At 42.5% G+C, this 24,467-nt stretch overlaps 1 protein-coding gene across 4 annotated transcripts in view; it reads left to right on the top strand.

Moving 5' to 3' along the window:
• The window catches only part of TRMT9B (tRNA methyltransferase 9B (putative)), a 226,311-nt gene that overhangs the window by 58,601 nt on the left and 143,243 nt on the right, over positions 1-24,467 (top strand). The window contains exons 1-3 of one of the 4 annotated variants that reach the window (XM_078678158.1): positions 6,668-6,801; positions 15,411-15,510; positions 15,879-16,017. In XM_078678158.1, coding sequence (XP_078534284.1) covers positions 16,008-16,017 — 10 coding nt within the window. In that variant the 5' untranslated portion in view covers positions 6,668-6,801; positions 15,411-15,510; positions 15,879-16,007. Of the gene's footprint in view, positions 1-4,742; positions 4,792-6,646; positions 6,802-15,410; positions 15,511-15,878; positions 16,018-24,467 lie in introns of those variants that run through there. The other 3 variants (XM_078678157.1, XM_078678159.1, XM_078678156.1) reach the window with 3 other exon arrangements.

Below are 24,467 nucleotides of genomic sequence, written 5' to 3'. Positions count from 1 at the left end.
CCTGATGGAGTACTATCCGTCAAATATAGAGATAACCACCAGCCCAGCAGTCATATCTACAAAATGGATGGAATTGCTGTCATTGCAGTTTCTTTAAATGTATGAAAAGGTTTGTGGATGTCTGCTGTCGGTTTTAACAGCAGCTCACCAAATGTTGATTTTTTTTGTTTGTTTATCAAAAACAAACTCTTGTTAGAGTTTATATCTGAAAAGCAAAAAAATAATGACCCCTAACGTTTGGGAGTTTCTTTCTCCCAGAGAGTGGAAGTCATAATTTCTTTTCTGTCGCTCCTGGCAGCGATGTACAGAAAAACAAGACATTATACGATTCACCCTAATTAGGGTGAGAGGTGTAATGTCTTTCATCTGACTGCCCCTACTCCATCGGAGGAAGTATTCCATTGACAGAGCTAACAGGGGTTTAGTTGGCAGAATACTTAAGTTCTGATTGTCTCCAAATGAGGCGGTCAGACAAAGGGTTTGGCTGGCAGAGAATTCCGTTGCTTTTGCGACAGAGTACCCTGTCTGCCAAACTCTAATTCAAGCCCTTGGACTCAAAGGCCTCAATTGAAACTACCATTCCATTTGGCACCTATTAAAAAACATAGTTGCTGTTTGTTCTAACATTGCAAATAAAAAAACAATGTCTATAACAAAAAATTAAGACATTTGCTAAATTAGTGGCTCTTTATGATTTTAATATTTAAATTTCCACTGTTTTGATGCATGTCTTGTTATTTATAAACAGGTTGCAACAAATAATAGACTAAATAAAAGAAAGTTGCTACTAACACAATTGGTAAAGAATAAACTCAAATGAGAGACTTCAAAGTAAACTGCACACTAAGGGGACGATTCCTATTCGGTAAAATCCCGTATGAATAGCCGTACGGAGCATTATTCCCATACGAATCGTACACTCGAACGTCCCGTACGTACGATGTAGTACGATACGTACCCAAAGCAGTTCTCCATCCGAATCGTACCAAAGCCCGTACGACTCAATAATCCGCACGAATCGCATTCGGAATGCGCAGTACACAATGTCCGTACGGATCGAAGCATCATTTTCTGACCCAGCAAGTACGATTCATCCAGTCAACACTCCGTACAACTCTTTTTTTACGAGAGCTCAAAATGTTCGGAAAAGCAGAATTCGACTCGAAGTGTGTGCAAAACAGACCCCCGGTACGGTTGGTACACCCCATGATCGTAGGGGTACGGTTCGTACACCCCATTATCTTAGGGGTACGGTTCGTACACCTACGATCATGGGTACGGTTCGTACACCCTATAATTGTAGGGGTACGGTTTGTACACTCCATGATCATAGGTGTACGAATCGTACCCCTACGATCATGGGGTGTATGAACCGTACCCCATGATCGCAGGTATACGAACCGTACCCCTACGATCATGGGGTGTACGAACCGTACCCCATGATCGTAGGTGTACGAATCGTCCCCCTACGATCATGGGGTGTACGAACTGTACCCCATGATCGTAGGTGTACGATACGTACCCCTAAGATCATGGGGTGTACGAACCGTACCCCTACGATCATGGGGTGTATGAACTGTACCCTATGTGATTGTGTGGCTCTCCATACGAATTTCTCATACGTGACGTTTACCGTACGAATCGCGTACTCATTCCCCGGTCCGGATCATACTTGTCGGGTCGTACAGCATGTTTACGATTCGTATGGTTCACTTTCAGGGTCCGTATCGTACCGATCTTCCCTTGCTTTTCGTACGGTTCGCAACGATTCAGACGTATTTTTTTACTACGGATCGTACTACACAATTCGGACGGATTTGTACAATTCGTACGGAAACGGCTACGAATTCGAATCATCATACGGATTTGTTTCCCGAATCGGAATCGACCCCTAAATGTCACATCTTCTTATGCAGTCACTGTTATGTAAGAAACCTTTTGGCTACTGAGCGTTACTTAGGACTGCAGGATGATGAGATCAAACTATTAATTTGGAATCAGTTGCAAAATATTTGCTCCTCAGGCTTAAAATGAACAATCAAACTGAAAAATGATAACAACTAAGAGTTGATAAGTTGCATGAAAAACAATCGTTAATGCTAGCATTTTGGTTTCTGAGTTACTACTGACAATACATAAATGCGCTTTAACTAATTATTCAATTCCATTTGTAGAGTTTATTTTCTCTTGCCCCAAATGTATAATGGAAATTGATAACAATATTCGAAATTCCATAAGTAACTTTGGCAACCATCTTTATTGACATTAATACATGAATGCCTATTTGGTTGTGCATTAAAACGTTTCTAATATTGTATGCCAGGAATTGTAGGTACACATGTATATACAAATGATTACAGCTTGTTTTTATAATTTTACTGTATATTTATACAATAAAAATATTGTAAAGTATGTATTTCAAATCCCTGAAGAAGTTCTGAATGTAGGAACGAAACGTGATGGCTAGGCTGATCATTTTTGTTTGACAACAACATTTTGAGAATAAGCCATATCATATTAAATATACAAATTATTGAACTTGGTTATTTTTGCTCATTTTTTACTATGAAGATGATTGTGCCACTGTTCATAATATGAGATTAGAAAGGTTGAATTGATTGAATGGAGCGTTTCATCCGTTGCATTGTGGACTTTGGATCTGGAGCTTTTGCACAATCTCTTTTTGAGGCCGTTTTGAGGCCATTTATAGTTGGGTTCATCAAAGAGAGCACCTTATGAGAAACAGAGGGAAAATATTGGGGGTGCAGTGATCTTGTCCACTGCTACAATTGTGAATTGGCTTATATAAAGGATCATCAAACACATAATATTTGTCCTGGATCTCCTACGGCTTAATCCTCTTGTGAAACACAAAAATGCCACTTTTAAAGAAAGTATATTGATTTCTTGCGGTATCATCTCTCAGTTCAGAGTGATTCTATGGATCCAAAAAGATGACTGACATCCTGGGGTAGCCATAGCAAACTACTATGGCAAAAACACCATCTTTTATGGTTGAAAAATATTTATTCCCAATTTAATGAGAATTTTGCTTATAAAATAAAACCCAACACATTGAAGAAATAAAAGGATATAGCTGATATCAATACTTGGCTGGCAATTCAATAGTTAAAAAAGGCCTTTACTGAAGCTTCTATATTAAGACTTCTTAAACCTTACACATAGCTTATTGTGGAAACCAATGCCCCAGATAGACCATTTGTAGTTGTGCTATTAAAAAAAGAACAAGATTGTCTTAAGCCTGTGATTTTCTACCATGCTCATGTTTTGACTGCTTGTGAAATGAGATGCTCATATTAGAGCTGTTGACTATGAAACAGGGTTACTTGAAGTGGAGTAATTAACTAATTGGATCCAGTGAGCCCTTCATTATCAGAAAGGAACATCACAACCTACAAGTTTTACAAAACTTCCATACAGAAACAACAGAAAGGCACGATGGGTATACCTCTTTGTATAATGTGACTTTCATGTTACATATATAGTTAGATCCAGGAGTAAAGTGGCTGGGGCTCTTTCTAGATGATATCCAAAGAGCCTTTTTTTTAGTGAGTTTACTTTTCTCTTTCCTCAACATGTCATTGGTACCATACGTTTCTGCCGTTAAAGGGTTGAGAGATTCACAAGCAGCTTGCAACCGGAGTAAATTGGAAAAAATAGCCACGAGGACAACATTAGCAAAATATCAACATCTTCACTTCAACAAGCCCTCTTTCTGTTTAGACCAGACACCTAGAACGTGGCAACTCTGAGGATCAATTGTACAGAGATTCCCTTCACTGACCTTTTCCTGTGCACTATAGATAATAGTGGTTTTATGATAGTGAAGCTCTGCTCACCACTCTGGATGAATTTGCATTTGACTGCTATTAATTGCATACCTACTGCCCTACTGAACTTAATTGAATAAAAGTTCTATTCAGTTGAGTAAATTGTACTGACTGGAGCATCTAATTTATTGTGAGCTATTTAAGTGTGGACGTGAACCATTTAAGTGTTTATTGTGCTTACGTTGCTACCCGTTAACCAACCTAAGCTTGAGTTTTGATATGGGGCAATAGTCTACCCTTTTCAGCCATTCTTTCCATTCTGTGATAGTGTTGGCATACTGCTCAAGTGCAATATTGTCAGTCACACAGAAAATAGTACACATTAGTGCCAGGTACTGGGAGGCCACTGTTTTCTTTTAAGAAAATAAAATAATAAATATATTTTATTTTACCTTTGTTTTTTGCTTTGCAACGGCCTGGCAGCTGCCCAGACATTGTCATGGGCATCCTGCCTGAGTACTACAATCAGCACATCATTGAATCGGCTTTGAAACCATTCAAAGAAGGCAGCCTATGTGTGCTCAGTGACAGTGGCCATCTTTTAATGTTTTTAGTTCTACTTTTTAAAAACCTTTCCAGAAGTAGCTGCCAGTGCAGATGCACAATTGACCATCTTTACTTTTTTTGTTACACTTTTACAAAACATTTAAAGAGGACCAGCAGTGCGTTCACATGCATTTTATTAAGGCAATTTGTAGTCCGCGAAAATACCCATGGGTGTCTCGGCGCTAAGGACGGAGGAGGTGGTAGTGAGGCGGATTGCTGCTCATTGGGTGAATAGCCAAGTCTTTAGTAGTTTCCTGAAGGCCAGCAGTGATGGACAGGATTTGATTTGTGGAGGGAGAGTGTTCCAGTCATGCCGAGGCAACAGCGAATCTTTTGTCTCCCCAGGAGACCTTGTATGTGCGAGGGACCGTGAGGAGGTTGGCGGATGAGGAGCGTAAGTTTCTGCTACATACATACATTTACATTCACTGGTAGCTATATTTGAATTTTTGTTTTTGTAATAGTTTTACATAAAACATTTGGAAAGTAAACAAGCATTAGCTAAGGCAAAAGCTGTGCAACTGTTATGTTACCAGCTCTTCTATAGCTTTCAGAGATGAATGCCATTTATGGTTCTAGAATTGTCCAATGTATTGAATAGTAATGGATAGGATTGCCTAGTGACAGGCCCGGGTTTCCTCCAATCCTGTCAGGCATGTATGTAATGTATCATGAGTATGGATGAGATGTAGAATATATAACGTTACAATGCAAACAATTACAAAACATGCTTTTACAACACGGTTTTTACATCGCAACTACCATTTCATCGCATGATTTTACTATTACAATGCATTTTTTAAAACTACCATTACAATGCATACCATTACAACACATACCATTACAACGCATACAATTACAATGCATAATTCTTTTAGGGCAATAGTAGGGTACGTGTTGCTTAGTGTAGGGGTAAACATTACTATTCTCACTCAAGTGAGTCCAACAGTAGGGAAAGTGTTGGATAGTGTAGGGGTACAAATTACTATTTTCATCTACCTCAAACCCATACCCACCCTAAAACTAAAAAATCTCCATTACTTACCTTATAATGCGTTGTAAGGGCATGCGGTGTAATGGTATGTGTTGTAATGGCCTGCGTTTTAGTGACATGCATTGTAATGTCATGCGTTGTAATGGCATATGATGTAAAGGCTGTCTCGTTGTAAAAGCAGTGCGATGTAATGACTGCGTTGTAATGGATGTTTCCCGGGTATGTCAAAGGACTTTACCATTTTGTTTGTTCTGCTTCAGTGCCCAGTTATCAATTGCTCAGTCTAAGGGCCTGATTTAGATTTCGGCGGACGGGTTACTCCATCTCAACGGTAATGATATCCTGTCTATTGAAATAACAATTCCCATAACATCCTATGAGACTTATATTTCGCGGATGATATATCCGCCACTGTTGTGACAGAGTAATCTGTCTACTGAAATCGAAATTAGCTCTAAAGTGCAGTGCTATACATGGGCATGCATGGATTACAATTGCGTTTGCTGTTTAATGTAGTGGATACTCGACCCAAATGTATTGGAGCGCTTTACATGAACAAAAGCTATATTACACAAGATTACAGGGCAGTTGTGCACTTTAAATGAGCACCATATTACATTAAACAAGGTCAGATTAATGTTTTCCTTTATTCATGGGGAGTTTTGGTGATTTGCCCAGAATCACTGGATGTTAAGCCGACACTGAGTCTCAAACCTGGGGCACCAGTTCCAAAGTCGGCAGCTATGTCGGTAGCACCACATGTGATAGTTTGGTTTGTGAGTTAAGGCATGTGCAAAATGTTTTTGTACTAGAGCAGTTTGGAAAATTACCTTTGTGAGTTTGACCCAAGGTTGATAAGTCAAACAGCCGTGCTTGCAGAAAACAATCTCTAAGGAGAAAATGATTCCTCATCTCCATTCTAATATTCACCTCAAAGTTTACTTCTTGAACTTGTCTAGTCTAAGAATATTACTAGTGCAATCTTAGATTATTATGGCTGCCGCTTGCTTGAAAATCATTTAATTTCATGGACACTGTGCAATAGTTCACATTTGCTCACTTTGTGGCACAATACTAAGCGCACTCAAGAGATGTAGTTGGTAGATTATTCTTGTAGATATTTTTAACACATCTCTTTAGCTAACTGTTGAAGATTAGTACACCAACAAGCTAAAAGCATGCAATCTCTGCATAGAGCACATCAGCTTTTAATAGCCAAATCGAATGTTAATCCCAAATAATTTTTTCTTCCCAGCATGGAACATGAGGCTAACGAGCTAGAAAAGCAGCACGTGCACAGAGTGTATGAAAGCACAGCTTCCTATTTCAGTGACCTCCAGAGCAAGGCCTGGCCTAAAGTTCGTCAATTTCTTTTGGATCAAAAGCCTGGCAGTTTTATTGCAGACATAGGTAAGTTAATACATACTTTACACCCTACTGATTTTTGCGGGAGGCTACAGCTTTTTTGCTACCTCTGTGTATTTTCGCTCTCATTCTTAAGGCTTTTTGCTAGGACTGCCTATTTAAATAACTGCACGGGCATCAGAGCCAACACCTGTGCCTTATTGCTCTGTGTTTCAAGCCACATGTCTGGCCTGTACCAGTTGACTCACTCCTACTTTGGCCTTTCTGGTCTAGCTGAACTGATAGTTTGCTGCTGCAGCTAGTTAAGCCGGTTTCTGATTAGGCCACTGAGAATCTGCAGCATGCAGGGTCAGACTGGCCTATAGGGCAGCCAAGCAGTTCCCGATGGGCTGGTCTAACAGGTCAATGTGTGGGCAGGCTTTTTGGCTGTTTTTGGGCCTGCTTTATGGTCTCTTTGGCTGTTGGTTACTGTTGATTTCCCTGTTCGGAGAGCCTTCTTAAGCAGGATGCAGCAAAGTAAGAGTCCAGTCCTTTCCACTGCCCACAGATAGAAGCAGCAACTGCAGACCAACCCAACAAAGCAACACACAGCAAAGGGGCAGTACTTCTCCTAGAGGCTCTTCAGATCTTCTTCTTGGCAAGGTCCTCTTACTCCAGAAGTGTTCTAAAGTTTGAAGTGTTAGGTCGAATATCTATACTCCTTTTGGCCTTGAAGGAGGGATACTTCAAATGATTTTCTTTGTAGTGCACACGTTCTTGTCCTGCCTAGTCTTGGCTCCAGACACACTCCTGGGGGGTGGAGACAGCACTGGGAGAGGTCAGGTACAGTCCTATTGAGGTGCAGGTGGTAGCTCCTCCTACCACTCTTGCTCAGGATGACCCATCACCCTGGTAATGGGCCAACAGGATATGTAGGGCACACCTCATTTCCCTTTTTTGTGACTGTATTGAGTGAATGCATAAACAGGCCCCTGTCAGACTAAACCAGACGTTGATTCTACAGGCAGGCAGCGGCACAAGGATGGTTGAACAAGAAAATGCCCACTTTCTCAAAGTGGCATTTTCAAACACTCAATTTAAAAACCACCTTTACTAAATGATGTGTTATTAAGTTCTGAGCTCAGAGAGCCCAAACTCCAAATCTCTAGCTGTTTCCAATTGAAAGTTACACTTGTAAAAGTGTACAAGGCAGCTCCAATGATAGCCTATGGGAGAGCTAGTCCTTACAATAGTGAAAAACAAAATTGGCAGTATTTCACTATCAGGACAAAACACACTAGTTCATGTCCTACCTTTCACACACACTGCACCCTGCCCATGGAGGTACCTTGGGCCTACCTTAGGGGTGCCTTAAATGCAGTAAAAAGGAAGGTTAGGGCCTCGCAGGTGGTCGCACTTGCCAGGTTGCATGGCAGTTTAAAACTGCACTCACAGATATTGCAAAGGGAGGCCTGAGACAAGTTTACTGGGCTACTTATGTGGGTGGCACAGCCAGTCCTGTAGGCCGACTAGTAGCATTTGATTTACAGGCCCTGGGCACACATAGTGCACTTTAACCCCTTGCATGCTCGTGACGGAACCATTCCGTCACGAGCCACGGTGGTGCTGTGCTGATGACGGAATGGTTCCGTCGCGGCCCACCCGCCGTGCCTGCGCGGCGCTGATTTTGCGCCTGCGCTGAGCGTTCCATTAGGCGGGCGGGGCCGTGACGGAACCATTCCGTCACAAGCACAGCGCCACCGCGGCTCATGACGGAGTGGTTTCGTCACAAGCATGGTGGCGCCGCGCGGCCCCCCTCCCCCCTAGCGCCGTGGCAGAATTACCGCCATGGCCAAGGGGTTAATAGGGACGTACCAGTAAATAAAAAATGCCAATCATGGATAACCAATCAGAATCACAATTTACACAGGGCACTTGCACTTTAGCACTGATCAGCACTGGTAAAGTGCCCAGAGTACATAAACCGGCAAAAATGAAGTCCAGCACACAGTAAAAAATACAGGAGGTACACGCAAAAAGACAAGAAACTACGCCAAGGATGGCAGGTCTAACAGTAGAGTCTGAGAATAACGATCAAGGTGGAAACGGGCACGCTAAACTGTCCTGAACCAGAAGGGAGAAATAGGATTGGAAAACGTCAAGGGTAAAGCAAAGACAAATCCAGAGGTCATAATATGTAACTGCTTTAAAAGCAAAATTGATGTTTGTGCTCGCTTCTTGCAGCTGTTTCTGTGTCTCGTGCTATAACACAAATCACTCAGGTGCGCATTTTGAGCTAGTTTGATTGTGAGTGGGTATTTGTATACGGATGTGGCAACATACATTGACATTGGCATTATGAAAACAACTAACTTACTGTGATAAACATAAACAGAGGTGATTACAACTAATGTAGTAAACTATAATGAATGTTACATAAATCCTTTTACATTTTGATTCTTTGAATTTAAATTTAATTTACTTTCTAGTATATTTTTAAAGTATGTACATTTGAAATCACAGCTCCTGACATTTATTTTAATTAATATAATGCATTCTTAATTAGCTACTGACAAGCAATAGTACAACAATTTTCAGAACTCCCCCCAAATTGGAATTTTGTCTCCAGAGCCACTCCCTATTTTAGGCATCTAAGTTCCAGTGCAATTTAGGAGCCTAAATAACACATCTTTTTAAAGTTCAATTTCTTTATTAAATCATATAATAAAACTAGCGCCATATTGAACCTGTGCACAAAGACTAATATGAAATCAATGTAAGAGTATTAATTATGTCTTAAGTGATTTGGTCATCAACATATCTGAAATAGAGAAATATATAGTCTTAGATTGAAAAAGTAGGAAACAAGAAAAGTGAAAAGGAATTGAAAAGGAGGGAAAAAGAGAAATAAACTATAAAAGTGGCAATAATGTGAAAAGGTATACATGCAAATACATATGAGGCATGCTAAATGGAATATTCTAAATATTTTTCTAAAGAAGAAGTAATAATTCAATATTATTAACAATTAACAATTAATAAAATATATAAACTAAGAAGAACTAAATTAAGAGTTTTGTTTTTGATAAATAATTAGTCACTGGTAACTATAATTGCTCATGTTCTATGGATAATGAAATTGAGTACAAATTATATGTATCTAATCTACGACTTTGACAGATTAGATTCCACCATAGTTGACTTTATATATTTTCTTTTGTTATACAATTAGAAGTTAAAACCTGTAAGGCAAATGCAATTAATAAATCAACCAATTTCGCAAGCAATACATTTTGTGACCAGATAAAATGTACACCACCCAAACAGATTTTGTAAAGAAAAGATTGATAAGATCCCAGTAAAAGCATTATTTTTTAAACATACTTCTTTCCAAAAATCAATAAGTTTGGAGCAAATAGAAAACATATGTATGTATAACCCATCAAGGCTATCGCATCTCCAAAATCCTGTTCATATGCTAGGACAAATTTGTATAATTTGTCAGGAGTATAATATATCTGAATATAAAAGTGAACAAGAGTCTGTAACAAAGTGTCTGAAAGGGCAGTAGAATGTGATTTCAACCATATTTTGTCCAAAACATCTATAGTCCATGAGCAGCCCTATTCTGTTTCCCAATATTGAATTTTAGTCTTGCAGAGCCTAGAGAACTAAGTAGTTCATATATAATTAAAGCTTTTGCTGACACAGTGCTATAAGGAATCAAACTGGTGTTCGCCCAAAGGTTCTTAGTAGAAGATAAATATAGAAGATATAGAAGATAATATAGAATGTAGTGCAGAGTGAAGAATGTCCTACAGTAAAGTATATCTGGTGTATCAAATTTTACAGAGAAAGGGGAGCAACATATTATTTTGAACTAACTATGAGACTGTTAATAGACCCTTATCTGACCAATTCTTCCAGAATATAAAATGTCATTTTTTAGAAATACTTTTATGACATCAAATGGAACTTTTATATCATATAAACCATAAAGAGCTTTAATAAAGTACAGGTATGTATTAAAGTAGATGGCATCCCAAATTTGGGTGAAGTGGACATAAAAAGTATGTGTAAATATGTAAATGGAAAAATTATTTTGAGTTCTAGAGAGTAGCATAACTTTTGTATTTTGCCAGACGTGGACAGTAAAAGACATTGCATTTATTTAAAACTAAATGATTTATGGCAGCGCATGAAATCAGGAAAGTTAGCTCCCCCATTTTATTTGGGAAGTTTAAGTCTACCTAGTAAAATGCAGGATTTTTTTCCATTCCATAAAAAAAATGTAACACATTTTATGGAGTTTTTTGGTATAATAAGGCCCAACATGACCACATATACATATGTATAATTTAGCATACATCAGCATGATGTTCAAATGTAATGATAGAAAAATAAAACTGTTCAACATACTGCAATGTAACTTGTCTGTGTCTCTTTGCTCCAGTCCCGGGCAGTGTCCTATGTACCCATGTGTCAAATGATATAATGCTTCACGTGTCTCGACCATATGTCTGCACTTCTATGTCGATAGTTCTAGCCATCGACATCGGAGGCTCTAAGGTAAGGCCCCAGTGTCTGCCCACCACTGCCAATTATTTTATGTTTCTGGGGGCATCCTCTTGATCTGAAGACAGCCACTTCCAACCCCATACAGAAGTTCAACTCCCTCTTCCAAATACCCACAAGGGGTGGCGTATTAGCCCTCCATAGTCTTGCAATGTCTCATTTGGCAAGTGTGAGGCCCAAAAAATAAGAGGTGGCACTTGTTTCTGTTGCCCTCAATTCCATCTGTTCTATGTAGGAAAGTCAATCTGTGGAATCTAGAAAGCTCCCATCCCAGGACCTCGGCGACGCATGCAATCACTCACTTCCCAAACTTATCTGAGGATACACATATCCGTTATGTGTGCCGGAAAATGCTATGGGTATTGCCACAACAGAGGCATACCGGGGATGCCACCAACCCTGCCCTTCAAAGCTTATTACGGGAATAGTAGGCCCTGTGCAGATATTTTAATTTAATCGTAAACTCGACAAAATGGACGCCCCTCTGGGCTACTCTAAGGCCTCAGCCAAGTCATCATTATCAATGAGGCCCAGATCCACCTGCCATGCTGTATTGAAGGGCTCCAGTGTGGTGTTGCTATTCGTAATGAGAGATTGATATATTTCAAAATGTTATGGTCACCTAATTCCCCCATCAGATTTAGTGGGTTAAAATCGGGGAGGGTTGTGAGTTTGTTATATATGACGTTAATGCATAGCAGAATTGAAGGAATTTGTAGAACTGGCCTTGAGGCATAGAGTATTTCACCTGTAATTCCTGAAACGATTTGAGGGTGAGGCCATGCATAACATCATGTAGGGAGGACATCCCAATATGGTCTGACCTACAAAATCCCTGGAGATCGGCCAGTTGGGGAAGTAGCCTTTCACGCCCCAATAGTGTCTCATGTGTTAGGCGGTCACACCATCCCATCCGATGAAGAGATTGGCGTCACACCAGAATCATGATTCTCGTGATGGGGGAAGGGCCCGAACATCTGATCCGCTATATAGGTAGGTATGTAGAGAAAAGTGCTCCAGTAGCCAACGCTCTACGGCATCGGTTGGGTCATCTCCAGAACCATACCAGTCAATGAGCACTTGGAGGTGTGAGGCCGCATGGTCAGACTGGGCATCAGCCATGGCAATGCCCCTGCACTATGTAGATTGAAAGTGCATACCAAGTACCACCTGAGACACTTTGCCCCCCCTCCACATAAACTGCCTAGCATAGTGTTGACCTGTTGGAACCACAACAGCAGGACCGGATAAGGATGATTTTGCAGATGATAAAGTAGGCGAGGAAGGATGGCCATCTTAAATATGGCAGAACGCCCATAAAAACAAAACGGCAATCCCTTCCAGGATCTAATTTCGTCCCGTATTCTATCAGTCATTGAGCCAAGATTGCGGTCTTCTGATTATCTGATTGAAAGACCCCTTGATATTTCTGCGACAGATCCACCACCCATCGGCCAATGCCAAGCTCCCCTACAGTGGCCATATGACAGATTTGCCAACATTCAGATATAGCATAGAACGTAGTGGTCCCAGTACTATTAAAACCAAACGGTGTAAAAGAAAAACAATACAGTTGTATAATAAAGATTGAATCAAACAGGGAGTTCCATGATTGGCTCAATCAATGCGACCAGGATATAAAAATCACCATACAATCAGATACCAAAGAGATAGCCTTCCTAGACATCAAAATCTGCTGTGAAGACAATAAGCTGTATACCACGTTGTATTGGAAACCGGCGGAGTGTAACTCCCTCCTGAGATACAATAGCCACCATCCACGGGGTTTGAGGGACAATCTCCCTGTGGGGCAGTTTTTACGGATTTGCAGGAACTGCACAAACAGGGCAGAATACATGGCTGAGTCTGAGGATCTGAGCATCCGTTTGATGACGAGAGGATATCCAAGAAGATTGGTGAAGAGAGCTCAGAAAAGGGCCTGGTTTAACCCACAGGAAACCTTGTTGACCCCCAGGCAAAAGAATGACACATCGTCACAAAGAATGATCTGCGTCACAACCTTTTCCACAAGAAGCAATGCAATAAAAAAGGTACTCAACAAACACTGGAACCTAGTGTCAGACGACATTGACCAACCGAATCTACCCATGCACTCTTTCAAAAAAGCAATGAGTGTCAAAGATCATGTGGTCCACTCCTTTTTGGAAAACGCTACTGAACCCACGATCTAATCACTTTGGAATCTACCACCGGTAAAAGGGCATTGCAAATGTGGACACTGCAAAGCATGCCAGACCACAATTCCAACTAAGAACTTTGTCTACACTCGATTGCTCTGCAATCCCTCACTAACTGTAACTCCATGAATGTAATCTATGGCATAATCTGCCCATGTGGGTCAATCTATGTAGGGCAGACACAACAGAAGATCAAGGCAAGAATACTGCAACATTAGAGTCGGATCCGGTACTCCGTCGTAGGGGCACCACTAGTTGAACACTTTGCATCGACGGGACACAATCCAGACCAATGGCAGTGTCTGGTGATAGAGAAAGCAGAATTGGGTCGAAGAGGGGGCAACATTTCCGCAATCTTAAACATTCGAGATTACAAATGGATGGTACGTCTGGACACTATTTCAAATGAGCCGAATGAACTGGCCCCCAGCAATGCTCAACTGGCATGTCTCAATACTTAATGATGCCATTCAGAACCTTGGTGACCAACCCCAAGTCCTGCAAATAATTATATGATTTAGACATTGACCTCCAATTTCGCCACAATAGATAGAATATGGTTCAGTTCACTTTCTTTGCATTGATTGGACCTTTCTAACAATACGATTGTGAAACATGATTAAGTGTGAGTGTCTATCAGATTATTGTGTCAGGAACCAACACTCGAACGCACCGACCAGTCACTCTGTAAGAATCAATCCATGTTTTATATTCATGGGCTAATATATGTTCAAAATTGATTTTATGAACGTATCAGACACCAATGCCTAGTACTATCCATGCCATCGCATTTTTCATGTTTTGACAGGATTGGGTTGTGTATTTAAGGAGACATGTTTAAATGTGCCATTAAGGCATATTTTCACATTTCAATGGTTTTTGTATATGAATTTCCTGATCAATTTCAGCTTTGCTCATGATCCATAATTTAATGTACTGCTTGGGGTATTGCTGATGTCACACACACACACAGCATCCCGAGATTAGAAAGATAGAGTCTGTCTTCCCTTCTTGATACTCGCGTCCATACCGGCATCCAGCGGCTGCACTACACCGGGCGTCACATAGGCTCCCACCGCACGCTGGCTGCGTCTATACTTAAATGTGTCATCTGCTCTTACTGCGCTTTCTTTCCATTTCTTGGAAGTGAGGTCTAGCAATGAGGGTGAGTGCTGTAACTTTCCGCCCCCCACTGTAGGCTTTTTTAAATCACTTTAATGCTGCGGCACTGCGTTTTCTTTCCCAGTTTTCGATTAGTCACCAGTCTTACCCCCATAGTGCTTTGTGGGCATGAACTTTCAAGTTTTTCTCTTCCCTTTGGTAGGGATGACACACTTTAATTAAGTAGGCTACTCTAGGTATGCATCGTAACACAATGGCTATACCGCGCACTTTCTAGTTCGAGAGGCACAAGCATAACGTTTAAAGTTGTTATCTAGTGGAGTAACACCGCGCGCCTGCAGTATCACCTTGTGTGTGAACCGCGCTTCTCCCCGTAAGCCTCTCATGATGTTCCTTTTCATTTAAAATGTCAAGGTTAACCAGGCGGACATAACTATGCTTTTTGAATAGTCTCACTATGCGCTTGGCTTTTTTAATTTAACAGCATTGACTTCAGATGCTAATGCAACCCGGGTCCCAGCATTGATTTTGTTTCCCTCCTCTGCTTCCTCTGTAGATTAATTGATTTAATCAGCTGAAGTAATTTGGATTGCTTTCATGTTTTGATCAATGGTTTGTCGACCACGGTTTTCCTAGCAGTATTCACACCGCTATGGTGTAGTAATAACATGGGGTTCATCCCATTGTTTGAGTAAGTTGGCCTCACTACCCAGTTTGGGTACCTATCCAATGATCCTTAATTTATTTGTGGCTCTACTGACAGACACCTTATTCCTACAGGTGTTCATCACTCTCTCCCTCCTACACCTTGGAGTCACTGAGCCCTACCGTCCTCGATGACACCTTGCTCCTATGAGGACTCTCCTGTAAATCAGACACGGTAATTACAGTGACTCACACCTGCTTATGTCCTCCTCTTAACCTCTTCTATGCTCATGACGAGCTGAGCTCGTCATGAGGCCCAGTGCAGCTGCACTCATGACGAGCTGAGCTCGTCACGGCCGTTGGAACGTTGCACGCGGGGATAATTACCCCGCTGTGCTGAACGTTCGAAAAACGGATGTGGTTGTGACGCGCTCCGCTCGTCATGAGTGCAGCTGCACTGTGCCTCATGACGAGCTGAGCTCGTCACAAGCACAGTGGTGCCGCACGCGGCCCCCTCCCCCCGCATAGCGGGGGAAAACACCCCGCAGCGAAGGCGTTAATTAAGTTTGGACCTGACAATTCGCCCTTTCATTTCATTTTTAGGTGCCCTTCCCCTTTCACTTATACTTCTGTCCTGAGGAAGACCCCGCCAGTAAGGGTTCAAAGAACACCTACATATTTTCAAGGGTTGAAACGTCGACACATTGCTGATGCCAGTACCGGCAATAGTGCATGCCGCACTGTGAGTTTCTGCTTTACATGGCTGTGTAATTTCATTGTTATTTATTTCGATATGGACTATGTTAGGAATGTGTGGCATTGAATAGCATGCCCTACAATTTGATTGTGATAACCACTAGTAGTATTTTTCACTCACCTCGCTACCTCACTTAAGTCACCGTCCATTCTCACCCCCCTCCCCACACTTCCCACCCAGTCGGGCACACCAATGATGGTTTTTAATGTTTTCTGTATATTATTTTTTCAAAAAATCTGCATCATGTGTTCAGTGTGATTAAATAACACTTGAGCACTATTTAACTCCCTGTTTGATTCATTGTTTATTATACAACTGTATTGTTTTTCTTTTACACTGTTTGGTTTTAATAGTACTGGGACCACTATGTTCTATACTGCTTTACACCCAGGTCCCAGTGATTTAGGGTATACCCTTCTCTTTAACGAACATTCAGATATAGGCCTGAGGTCTTTCCAAAAATCTGCATAATCTGAAGGATCCTGAGGCCTGATCTATGTGGGTCAGTGAGGAAGAATAGGACATCATTCGCATACAATGCGATACGGTCAGATATTTCCCTTGTCCACTCAAAGCCCGGACAGGGCTTCTACGTGGATCCAGGTGGCTAACGGCTTGATGGCTAGCGCAAACAGAAGGGGCAAAAAGGAACAACCCTGTCTAGTGCCACGTCTGATATAAACGGGGGGTAGATATTACCACCCACTCACACAGAGGGTGTCAAATTGGTATAGAGTAACCGAACGTATGACAGAAAATGCAGACCAAGATTAAAAAATTTCAAAAGTATAAAAAGATACGTCCAGCTAACCAAGTAGAATGCCTTGTCTGTGTCTGCTAACAGCAGGTTTGCCAACCTGCCCAAGATTTTGACTGCAGCAATTGCATTGTGAGCCCATCTCATATTATGGTGTGTTGCCTGGCGGGGCATAAAGCCCACTTGATCTGGATGGACCAAGTCTGACATATGGGACATCATACTGTTAACCAGGACTTTTGTCAGCAGCTTTACCATATTTAGGAAGGATATTGAGTGATATTTATTTATGGTATTTATTTATGGTATTTGTAGAGCGCAACACTCATCCCGAAGGATATCAAGGCGCTTATACCAGTACTGAGACTACTGCGAGCTGTACTGAAATGAACATTAACATTTGGGAAATAGGTGGGTTTTTAATTTCTTGCAGAACAGGAGGTAATTGGTGGTGAGCCTCAAGTCAAGGGGGAGCTCGTTCCATTTCTTTGCAGCCAGATAGGAAAAAGAGCGTCCACCAGTCCTAGCTTTATATATGCGCTAAGTTCTTGCTAGGGCGGACTGCAGGGAACGTAGGTTCCTAGTAGGGACATAGAGTTCAATCTTTTCCTGGAGGATGATGGGGCCAGTTTTATAGAGGGCCCTGTGGGCATGGCAGAGCAGCTTAAAAACAGACCTTTGGCGCATAGGCAGCCAATGAAGTTTTCTTAGGCAGTCCGAGGCAGAATCGAACTTGCCTTTATTACATATGAGTTTGGCTGCAAAGTTTTGTAGAACTTGTAGACGTGTAAACTGGTGCTCATTCATACCAACGAAGAGCGCGTTACCATAGTCTAGAGGACTAACCAGCAAAGCCTGTGTGACAGCACGTCTGCAGTCCAGGGGTATCCAGGGAAACAGTCTAGCCAGTAGCTTCAGGATTGCGAAACCTTTCCCGCAGAAAACTCGCACATGCTCTTTCATAGAAAGGGCATCATCCATAATGACACCTAAATTCCTAGCGTGTTGTTTCGGAGTGGGGGCTGATCCTAGTGAGGGTGGCCACCACGTGAAGTCCCATAGACATTTAGCGCCACCAAATAGTAGGATCTCGGATTTCCCGGCATTCAACTTTAGACAATGTGAATGCATCCACTGTGCCATTTCTGAGAGACAGTTGTGCAATTTAGATTTAGTCATCTCCAGTTTTTCATCCAGAGCCGCCATCAGTTGCGTGTTATCTGCGTAAGAGCAGATGCCAATGCCCCACTTTCTTCCAATATTGGCTAGAGATTACATATAAACATTGAAGAGAGTGGGGCTTAATGAGGCACCTTGGGGGACTCCGCAACCGATGGGGCTCGATTTGGAGTGAAATTGTCCCATGTGTACTGCCTGGGTACGATTGCTCAGAACGGAATGTAGCCAATTTAGTGCGATGGATTTAACTCCCTTACTGCGGAGAATGTTCAACAGGCAGTTGTGGGAGACCGTGTCAAACGCCGCTGACAGGTCAAGCAGTATCAGCGCCACCGCCCCACCCTGGTCGATGGCAGACCTGCTACTGTCCGACACTGCCAGCAGCGTTGCCTTCGTGCTATTATTAGCCCTAAAGCCTGTCTGTGAAGGGTCTAGGAGAAGGTTTGTCTCTAGGCATCTGGTCAGGTGTCCATTGACCAGCTTCTCTAGAACTTTGGAAAAATAGGGGAGCTGGGAGATGGGAAGGTAGTTTTCAGGATTAGAGATGTCTGATCCAGCCTTCTTAAGGAGGGGTACCACTGACGCGTGTTTCCAGGTGTCCGGGAAAGTTGCAGTTTTAAGGGAATTATTAAAAAGTTGTGTGACCAAGGGACAAAGTGTAGGGGCAATTTTTGAAAACACAAAGGGCCAGATGTAGGAGCCATTTACCGACCGGTAACGGCCGATTTCGTCCGTTACCGACCGGTAAATGGGTTTTCGGTATGTAGGGGCACTTTTTTACAGAATCTGTAAATTTACGGACTGGTAAATTTACCGATTCTGTAAAATACCGAATCGGTATTTTTACCAATTCGGTAAATCTCAGATGTAGGTGGGACTCTTCAGAGTCCCAAAGGCCCTACAAATTTGGTATTTTACCACCCAATCCAATTGGGTGTTAAAATACCGAATTCAGGTGTGCATGCACATGTGTGCATGCACACCTATGCCATGTGACAGACAGACATGCCCATAGGTCATTTCTGTGTGCCACATGGCGCACATGTCAATTTTTGGGGTGCCAGAGGCGGTCAAAGTGACACCCCCTGCACCCTTGCTAAAATCGGTATTTACCGATTCTGTAATTACAGAATCCCATAGGAATCAATAGGAAATACCGATTCGGTATTTACCGAATCGGTAAATACCGAATATTACTGATTCGGTAATTCCACATCTGGAATTACCTAAATCTCCCCCCCTCTATTTTACCACTTCTTAAATACCGAATCGGTAAAATTCGGTATTTAAGAAGTGGTAAAATAGATTTACCTACATCTAGCCCAAAGTGAGGGCATGGATCCAGTGGAGAGCCAGATTTAACTGTGCCCATAGCTTTTAGGACCTCGTCTGTTGTAAATGACTCAAAACTATTTAGGGTTGGTAAAGGTTGTGAGTCTGGGGAATCAAGTGCAATTTTAGATGTGATCTCTGTGTCAGGAGGCTTATCAGTGTTAGTTAGGAGATGTTGGGGGTTGAAGGTCGAATACATTTTCCCTATTTTTTCAGTGAAAAAAGTGTTTATTCGTTCACATGCCTCTACTGAAGGGACAAGTGTTTGAGAGGTGCTAGCGGGTTTACTAAGCTCCTTCACTATTTTAAAAAGCTCCTTAGCTGAGTTGCAATTCTCATAAATGCGTTGTGAGAAGTGATTCCTTTTCGTATTTTTTAAAGTAAGGTTGTAAAGTTTCCGCTTGATCACGTAACTTAGCTTAGCTGCGCTATCTTTGGACTGTGTCCATGAATGCTCAAGTTTTTGGCATTCTTTTTTAAGATTTTTTAATTGGGGGTGTACCATTTTTCCGTATGTGTTCGTGTCCTGGATTTCCTAATAGGGGCTAACTTGTTTAGCACTTGAAGTATTCCAGAGTCTAGCGATACTGCATCCAAGCATACTGATGAGTCATCACTGAACTTGATGTTAGCCTCTTGGAAATGCGTATCAAAACTAGCCTCATTAATCAATCTCCAAGCTCGTTTTGAGATCAAGTGATCTATCCTGGGTTTAAGTGATTTGATTGGTAAGTTTAACATAAAAGTTATAAGAAAGTGCTCAGACCAAAGTAGGAACAGGACCTCCACAACAGTAATGGTATCAATGTTGGTGAACAATAGGTCTAGTGTATGGCCCGCTATGTGAGTAGGGCCCGTTACCTTTTGTTTAAGATTAAGAATCTCCATGTCGTATTCCAGTTGGGTCACCGCTGAGGTCTCCTTTTTCTCATAATGAATGTTAAAATCTCCGATAATTACATAATTTCTATGTTTTAAGCAGAGAGGTAAAAGTTGGGTAAGCAATTTAGCACCAATATTGGCTTGTTGTCCTGGCGTGTTATAAATTACCGCTCCAGCTAGGATGGTATGGCCTTCAAGAAGTATTTGAAAGGATAAGGCTTGATGTTCGTCATAGACTGTAACCGGCTCTGAAAGGCAGGTCAGGTGATCTCTGAAAATGACAGCGACCCCCCCTCCCCGACTTCCAGATCTGTCCTGCCTAATGATTTTGTAGTTCATAGGGATCGCATTAGCTAAATCTGGAGCCTTACTGTCAGATAACCAAGTCTCAGTAATGAAGACCAGATCAGGATTTTTTTAAGTAAGTAGGTCCCAGATATCCAAAGAGTGTCTAGGTAAGGATTTTGCGTTGAGATATAGGCAAAGAAGATTAATGCCGTTGTACTTGGACTGATGGCCAAGTTGTGGTTGCCCCATACTGGACCATCTGCAGGAGCGACATGAGATTGGTCCATGAGCCATGCCAGGGCCAATCTGAATGCAGGACCCCTCATTGTAGACCCCTTTATTCCCTTTATCTGCAAAGGATAGGAGCTCGCTACGGGAATAACGTACATGTGCGGGCAGCTTTTGAGCGACACCAACAGGGGGTTTGGCCCCTGGTCCCGGCTGGTCGCGGTTGGGCGCAGACGGGCTTACCTTAGGCGCACCTTCGGCGCGCCATTGGCGCGCCCGCTGCGCCCGTCCGCTGCGCCTCGGCCAACACATTGCTTTAAGTAGAGGGGTAGCAGGAGGCGCGGGCTCCTGGCGCCGCCCTCCGTCTTACAGGGATCACGCTGGTTGGTCCGCCTGCCTCCCAATGGCTCTCCACACAATCGGCACACAGCCGTGGTGGACCGGAGCCCGGGATTCGTGGACCGAAGAGCTAGGGATAAGAGAAGCAGCCTAACTTGCTGTTGTCCTCGGGGTAAAGTGCAATGTGCAAGGGCGCTGAACAATTAATAAAATCAAATGTTAAAACACAAACAGCAACTGGGGGGTGAAGGAAATGAGGAGCAGCCTAACTCGCTGTTGTCCTCCGATCTGTAATGTGCAAAATTCGCAAAGCAGCCTGATAACAAATATTTTTAAAAGCAGAGCAGCCTGATAACAAATGTTTTTAGAAGCAGAATACGAGGTAAAAACAGCAAGTACAGCGGCGGCAGCAGCTTCAATCGTGGTATGAGGCGTGATGTTCTGAGCAATGGCTCGGTTTCAGAAATACAACAATTTCAGCATGTCTCCAATCCGGGGGCAGACATGCCACCTGAACTGCCAGTCTGACGGTTGCCAGGTAGTTTGGGCCCAGTTGGGACATGTGTGCTTTACAAAATTTGCACAGGAATCCGTTGGGACCAGGTGCCTTTTCGGACTGTAGTTCCAACAATGCAGCTGTCAGTTCCTCAAGTGTGAGGGGTCTCCAAGGACCTCCGCGCCTCAGTTGGCAGGGCCCTCGGGGCATATCATCAAAGAATCTCTCAATCTGTGTAGCGTTTACCACCTCCCTCTGCGTATATAGGGTCTCGTAAAAATTGGCAAAGCTGCTCGCTAATGCAGCTGGATCTGTGAGCACCCACCATTGACATCGCACACCATGGGAAGTTGGGTCTGCATCGTGGCCTGTCGACATTGTCTATACAGGACCTTCCTCGATTTGTTGCCCCATTGGTAAATTGGTAAATTCTGCTCTGGCCAACCATGCACAGTGTGCCTTCTCCATCAATTCTCCATAATTCTGCTGTTGGGCAATACATAGTTGTCTATGCGCTGGGCCCCCACCGTCTTCCCCTCCCTGCCTTTACAGTTCCATAATGTGGGCCTCCAACTGTATTAGGTTGTGCTTTCATTGCTTATGATCCGCTGCACCATGACTAATATCAACTTCCCAGATGGTAGGCATAATCGCCTCCCATAGCATATCCGCAGATGAAGCTGTCTCTTTGTTGAGCTAAAAGTGTTCATGCCGGGCCTGTGGATGTGGGTCTGATAAGATTGATCCTGCAGATGCCATGGGGAAAGCTTCCACCGGAATGGGGGTCGGCATGAGCCAATTAAGAGCCAGATGGCCTTCTGGGAATGATCCGAGAGCCCACAGGGCAATATTGTGGCCTCACCCTATGTGCGAAGCTCCTGGGGAGAACATTTAATTGAGCATGGAGAAGAATTAATGAACTAGGGAATAGTAGGTGTAACCTGTATCCATGGGGTTGGTGAAACTTCCATGTGTCCTTCCATCCCACCAAGTCCACTAGAGGCTTTAGTTGGGACTCCCACGTTCACACCACTGCCCCAGACATCTGCCACCTGTCTCTAATCAAAAAGGAAAAACAAGGGGACCCTACTCACAACGGAACCAAGGTAGTTAAATATTTTAAGAAGAACAGTGGTTCCTGTGGAATAGATACTGAATAATGATTTAATAAGGACGTACATTACGTATATTAGAACAGGGGTTGAGTGGGATGTCACAGAGAAAGAACTACCAATACACCAATATAGTTGTTCAATGAGTTGTATTGAAAAAATGTAATTGTAGTAAATAGTTTCATACATAAAGCAAAATTATTTACAGTTGTGTAAAAGTGTCCCAAGTGAAAATATGAACCATAGCATTAGAATAACATATTTGAAAAAAATATATGTGCAAGGTTTCAATAATTTGTTGTTCACAAAAGCGACCACTTTCTTTCATCAAATTACATAACATCTATACAATCATAGAGTGCTATATTCAAAGGTTCGCTTTTCTTAATTGTCGACGGCGCTTCGACTTTAGCATGGGTATAGGGTCTCTTCAGGACCTACGATGTGGGACATCTGGGAAGAAGAGAGATATGTGTTTTAAGAAACTACTGTTAGCCACTTTGGGGTGTTTTAGGTAATTAAGTGATTGGTGGCCGGGAGGGGAGAGACTTGTATCTATTGAACTTTTAACAGGTTCCTGGGCAAAGCTTGCATAACAGAAGTAAATCCTTATCTTAAAGGTAGAGAATTTACACTTTTTAAACGATTTTAAGGAAAAGTTAGCGCAATTAAAATGTACTATCCCGCTTGTCGGCTAAGAAGGGTCCAAGCAATAATTGGAGGACTTGCAAGCACAGTGCGTTTTAACTTCAAGGGATGGGAGGCAGTGAGGCTGGTGGGAGCTGGGCCGGAGGGGTGTTGATTATGTGTTTTTATATTGTAAAGATTTTAAGTAATCACACGGTTAATAAACTACTTACTTACTTATTTACTTACTCTGATTCCTAGCATGTTATACCTGGCTTCTGCCATTGACTTACCTCAACTGGACATTTAGGAAAGACTAAGCTGCTCAGTATGTACTTGCCACGGTTGAGATCACTATGAAAACAAACCTAAGAGAACTCACCTTCATTAAAATGCCCATGTAGTTGGAGCAAGGTGCACACTATACAATAGGCCTGGGCATGAAATTCCTCTCTGCTCGCGGAGTGATCTGAGTTTTTCCCACACTGCGTCTGCACAGTGTGCAAAGTTCAGAAAAACTCCACTCCGCGTAGTGAAGCAGAGTTTTTTCCTTGCTCATATTTACCAACGTTAAGTTGGCGAGTGCGAGCGAGTAAAATCTTACTCCAGATCACCTCGTGGTGAGATTTCTCACAGCGGGTGGTCGCAGATGGCTGCTACTGCTTGTGTTGAGAAACCTTCATTTGCATTGTGGAAGGTGCCGCTCGAGTAGAACATCCACTCGAGCTGCAGAAAGAAGCAGCGCCCTCTTGTGCTGTTCGGGCTGACTTTCCAATGTGATACAAACACGTTTTTCTGTCACTTTCTGGAGTTCCGCGTAGCAGAACTCCGTGAACTCGGCTTAGGCCTATCATGCACACATACAGACAACAAATCTTTTTGCACTAACATTGCCTCATTCTAGGCCAGGTTGGAAGGACTGAATGTTACCTCACTGCAGCAGAACAACTACTAGACCAGCTCAGTAAGATGCCTTATTGGGGCCAGTAGCTGTGGGCACTCCACAAGAAGACTGTAGACTTGGAAGACAAAAGTAGGGGGGGAATATCAGTATTTTGGGTATCCCGTAAAATGTCTAGGGAATGGGTATTATGGCATTCCTGGGCACCTTTCTCCTCCCATTATGGGGCATAACATTCTCACCTCCTTTAGAATTACAGTGAGTCCTCAGGGTACAGTTAAAGCGTCTGCCTAA

This window comes from Lissotriton helveticus, chromosome 2_2, assembly GCF_964261635.1.
Source record: "Lissotriton helveticus chromosome 2_2, aLisHel1.1, whole genome shotgun sequence".
NCBI lineage: Eukaryota > Metazoa > Chordata > Amphibia > Caudata > Salamandridae > Lissotriton > Lissotriton helveticus.
The sequence above is the reverse complement of the archived record's forward strand: the minus strand, read 5'-3'. Positions and strand labels throughout refer to the sequence as shown.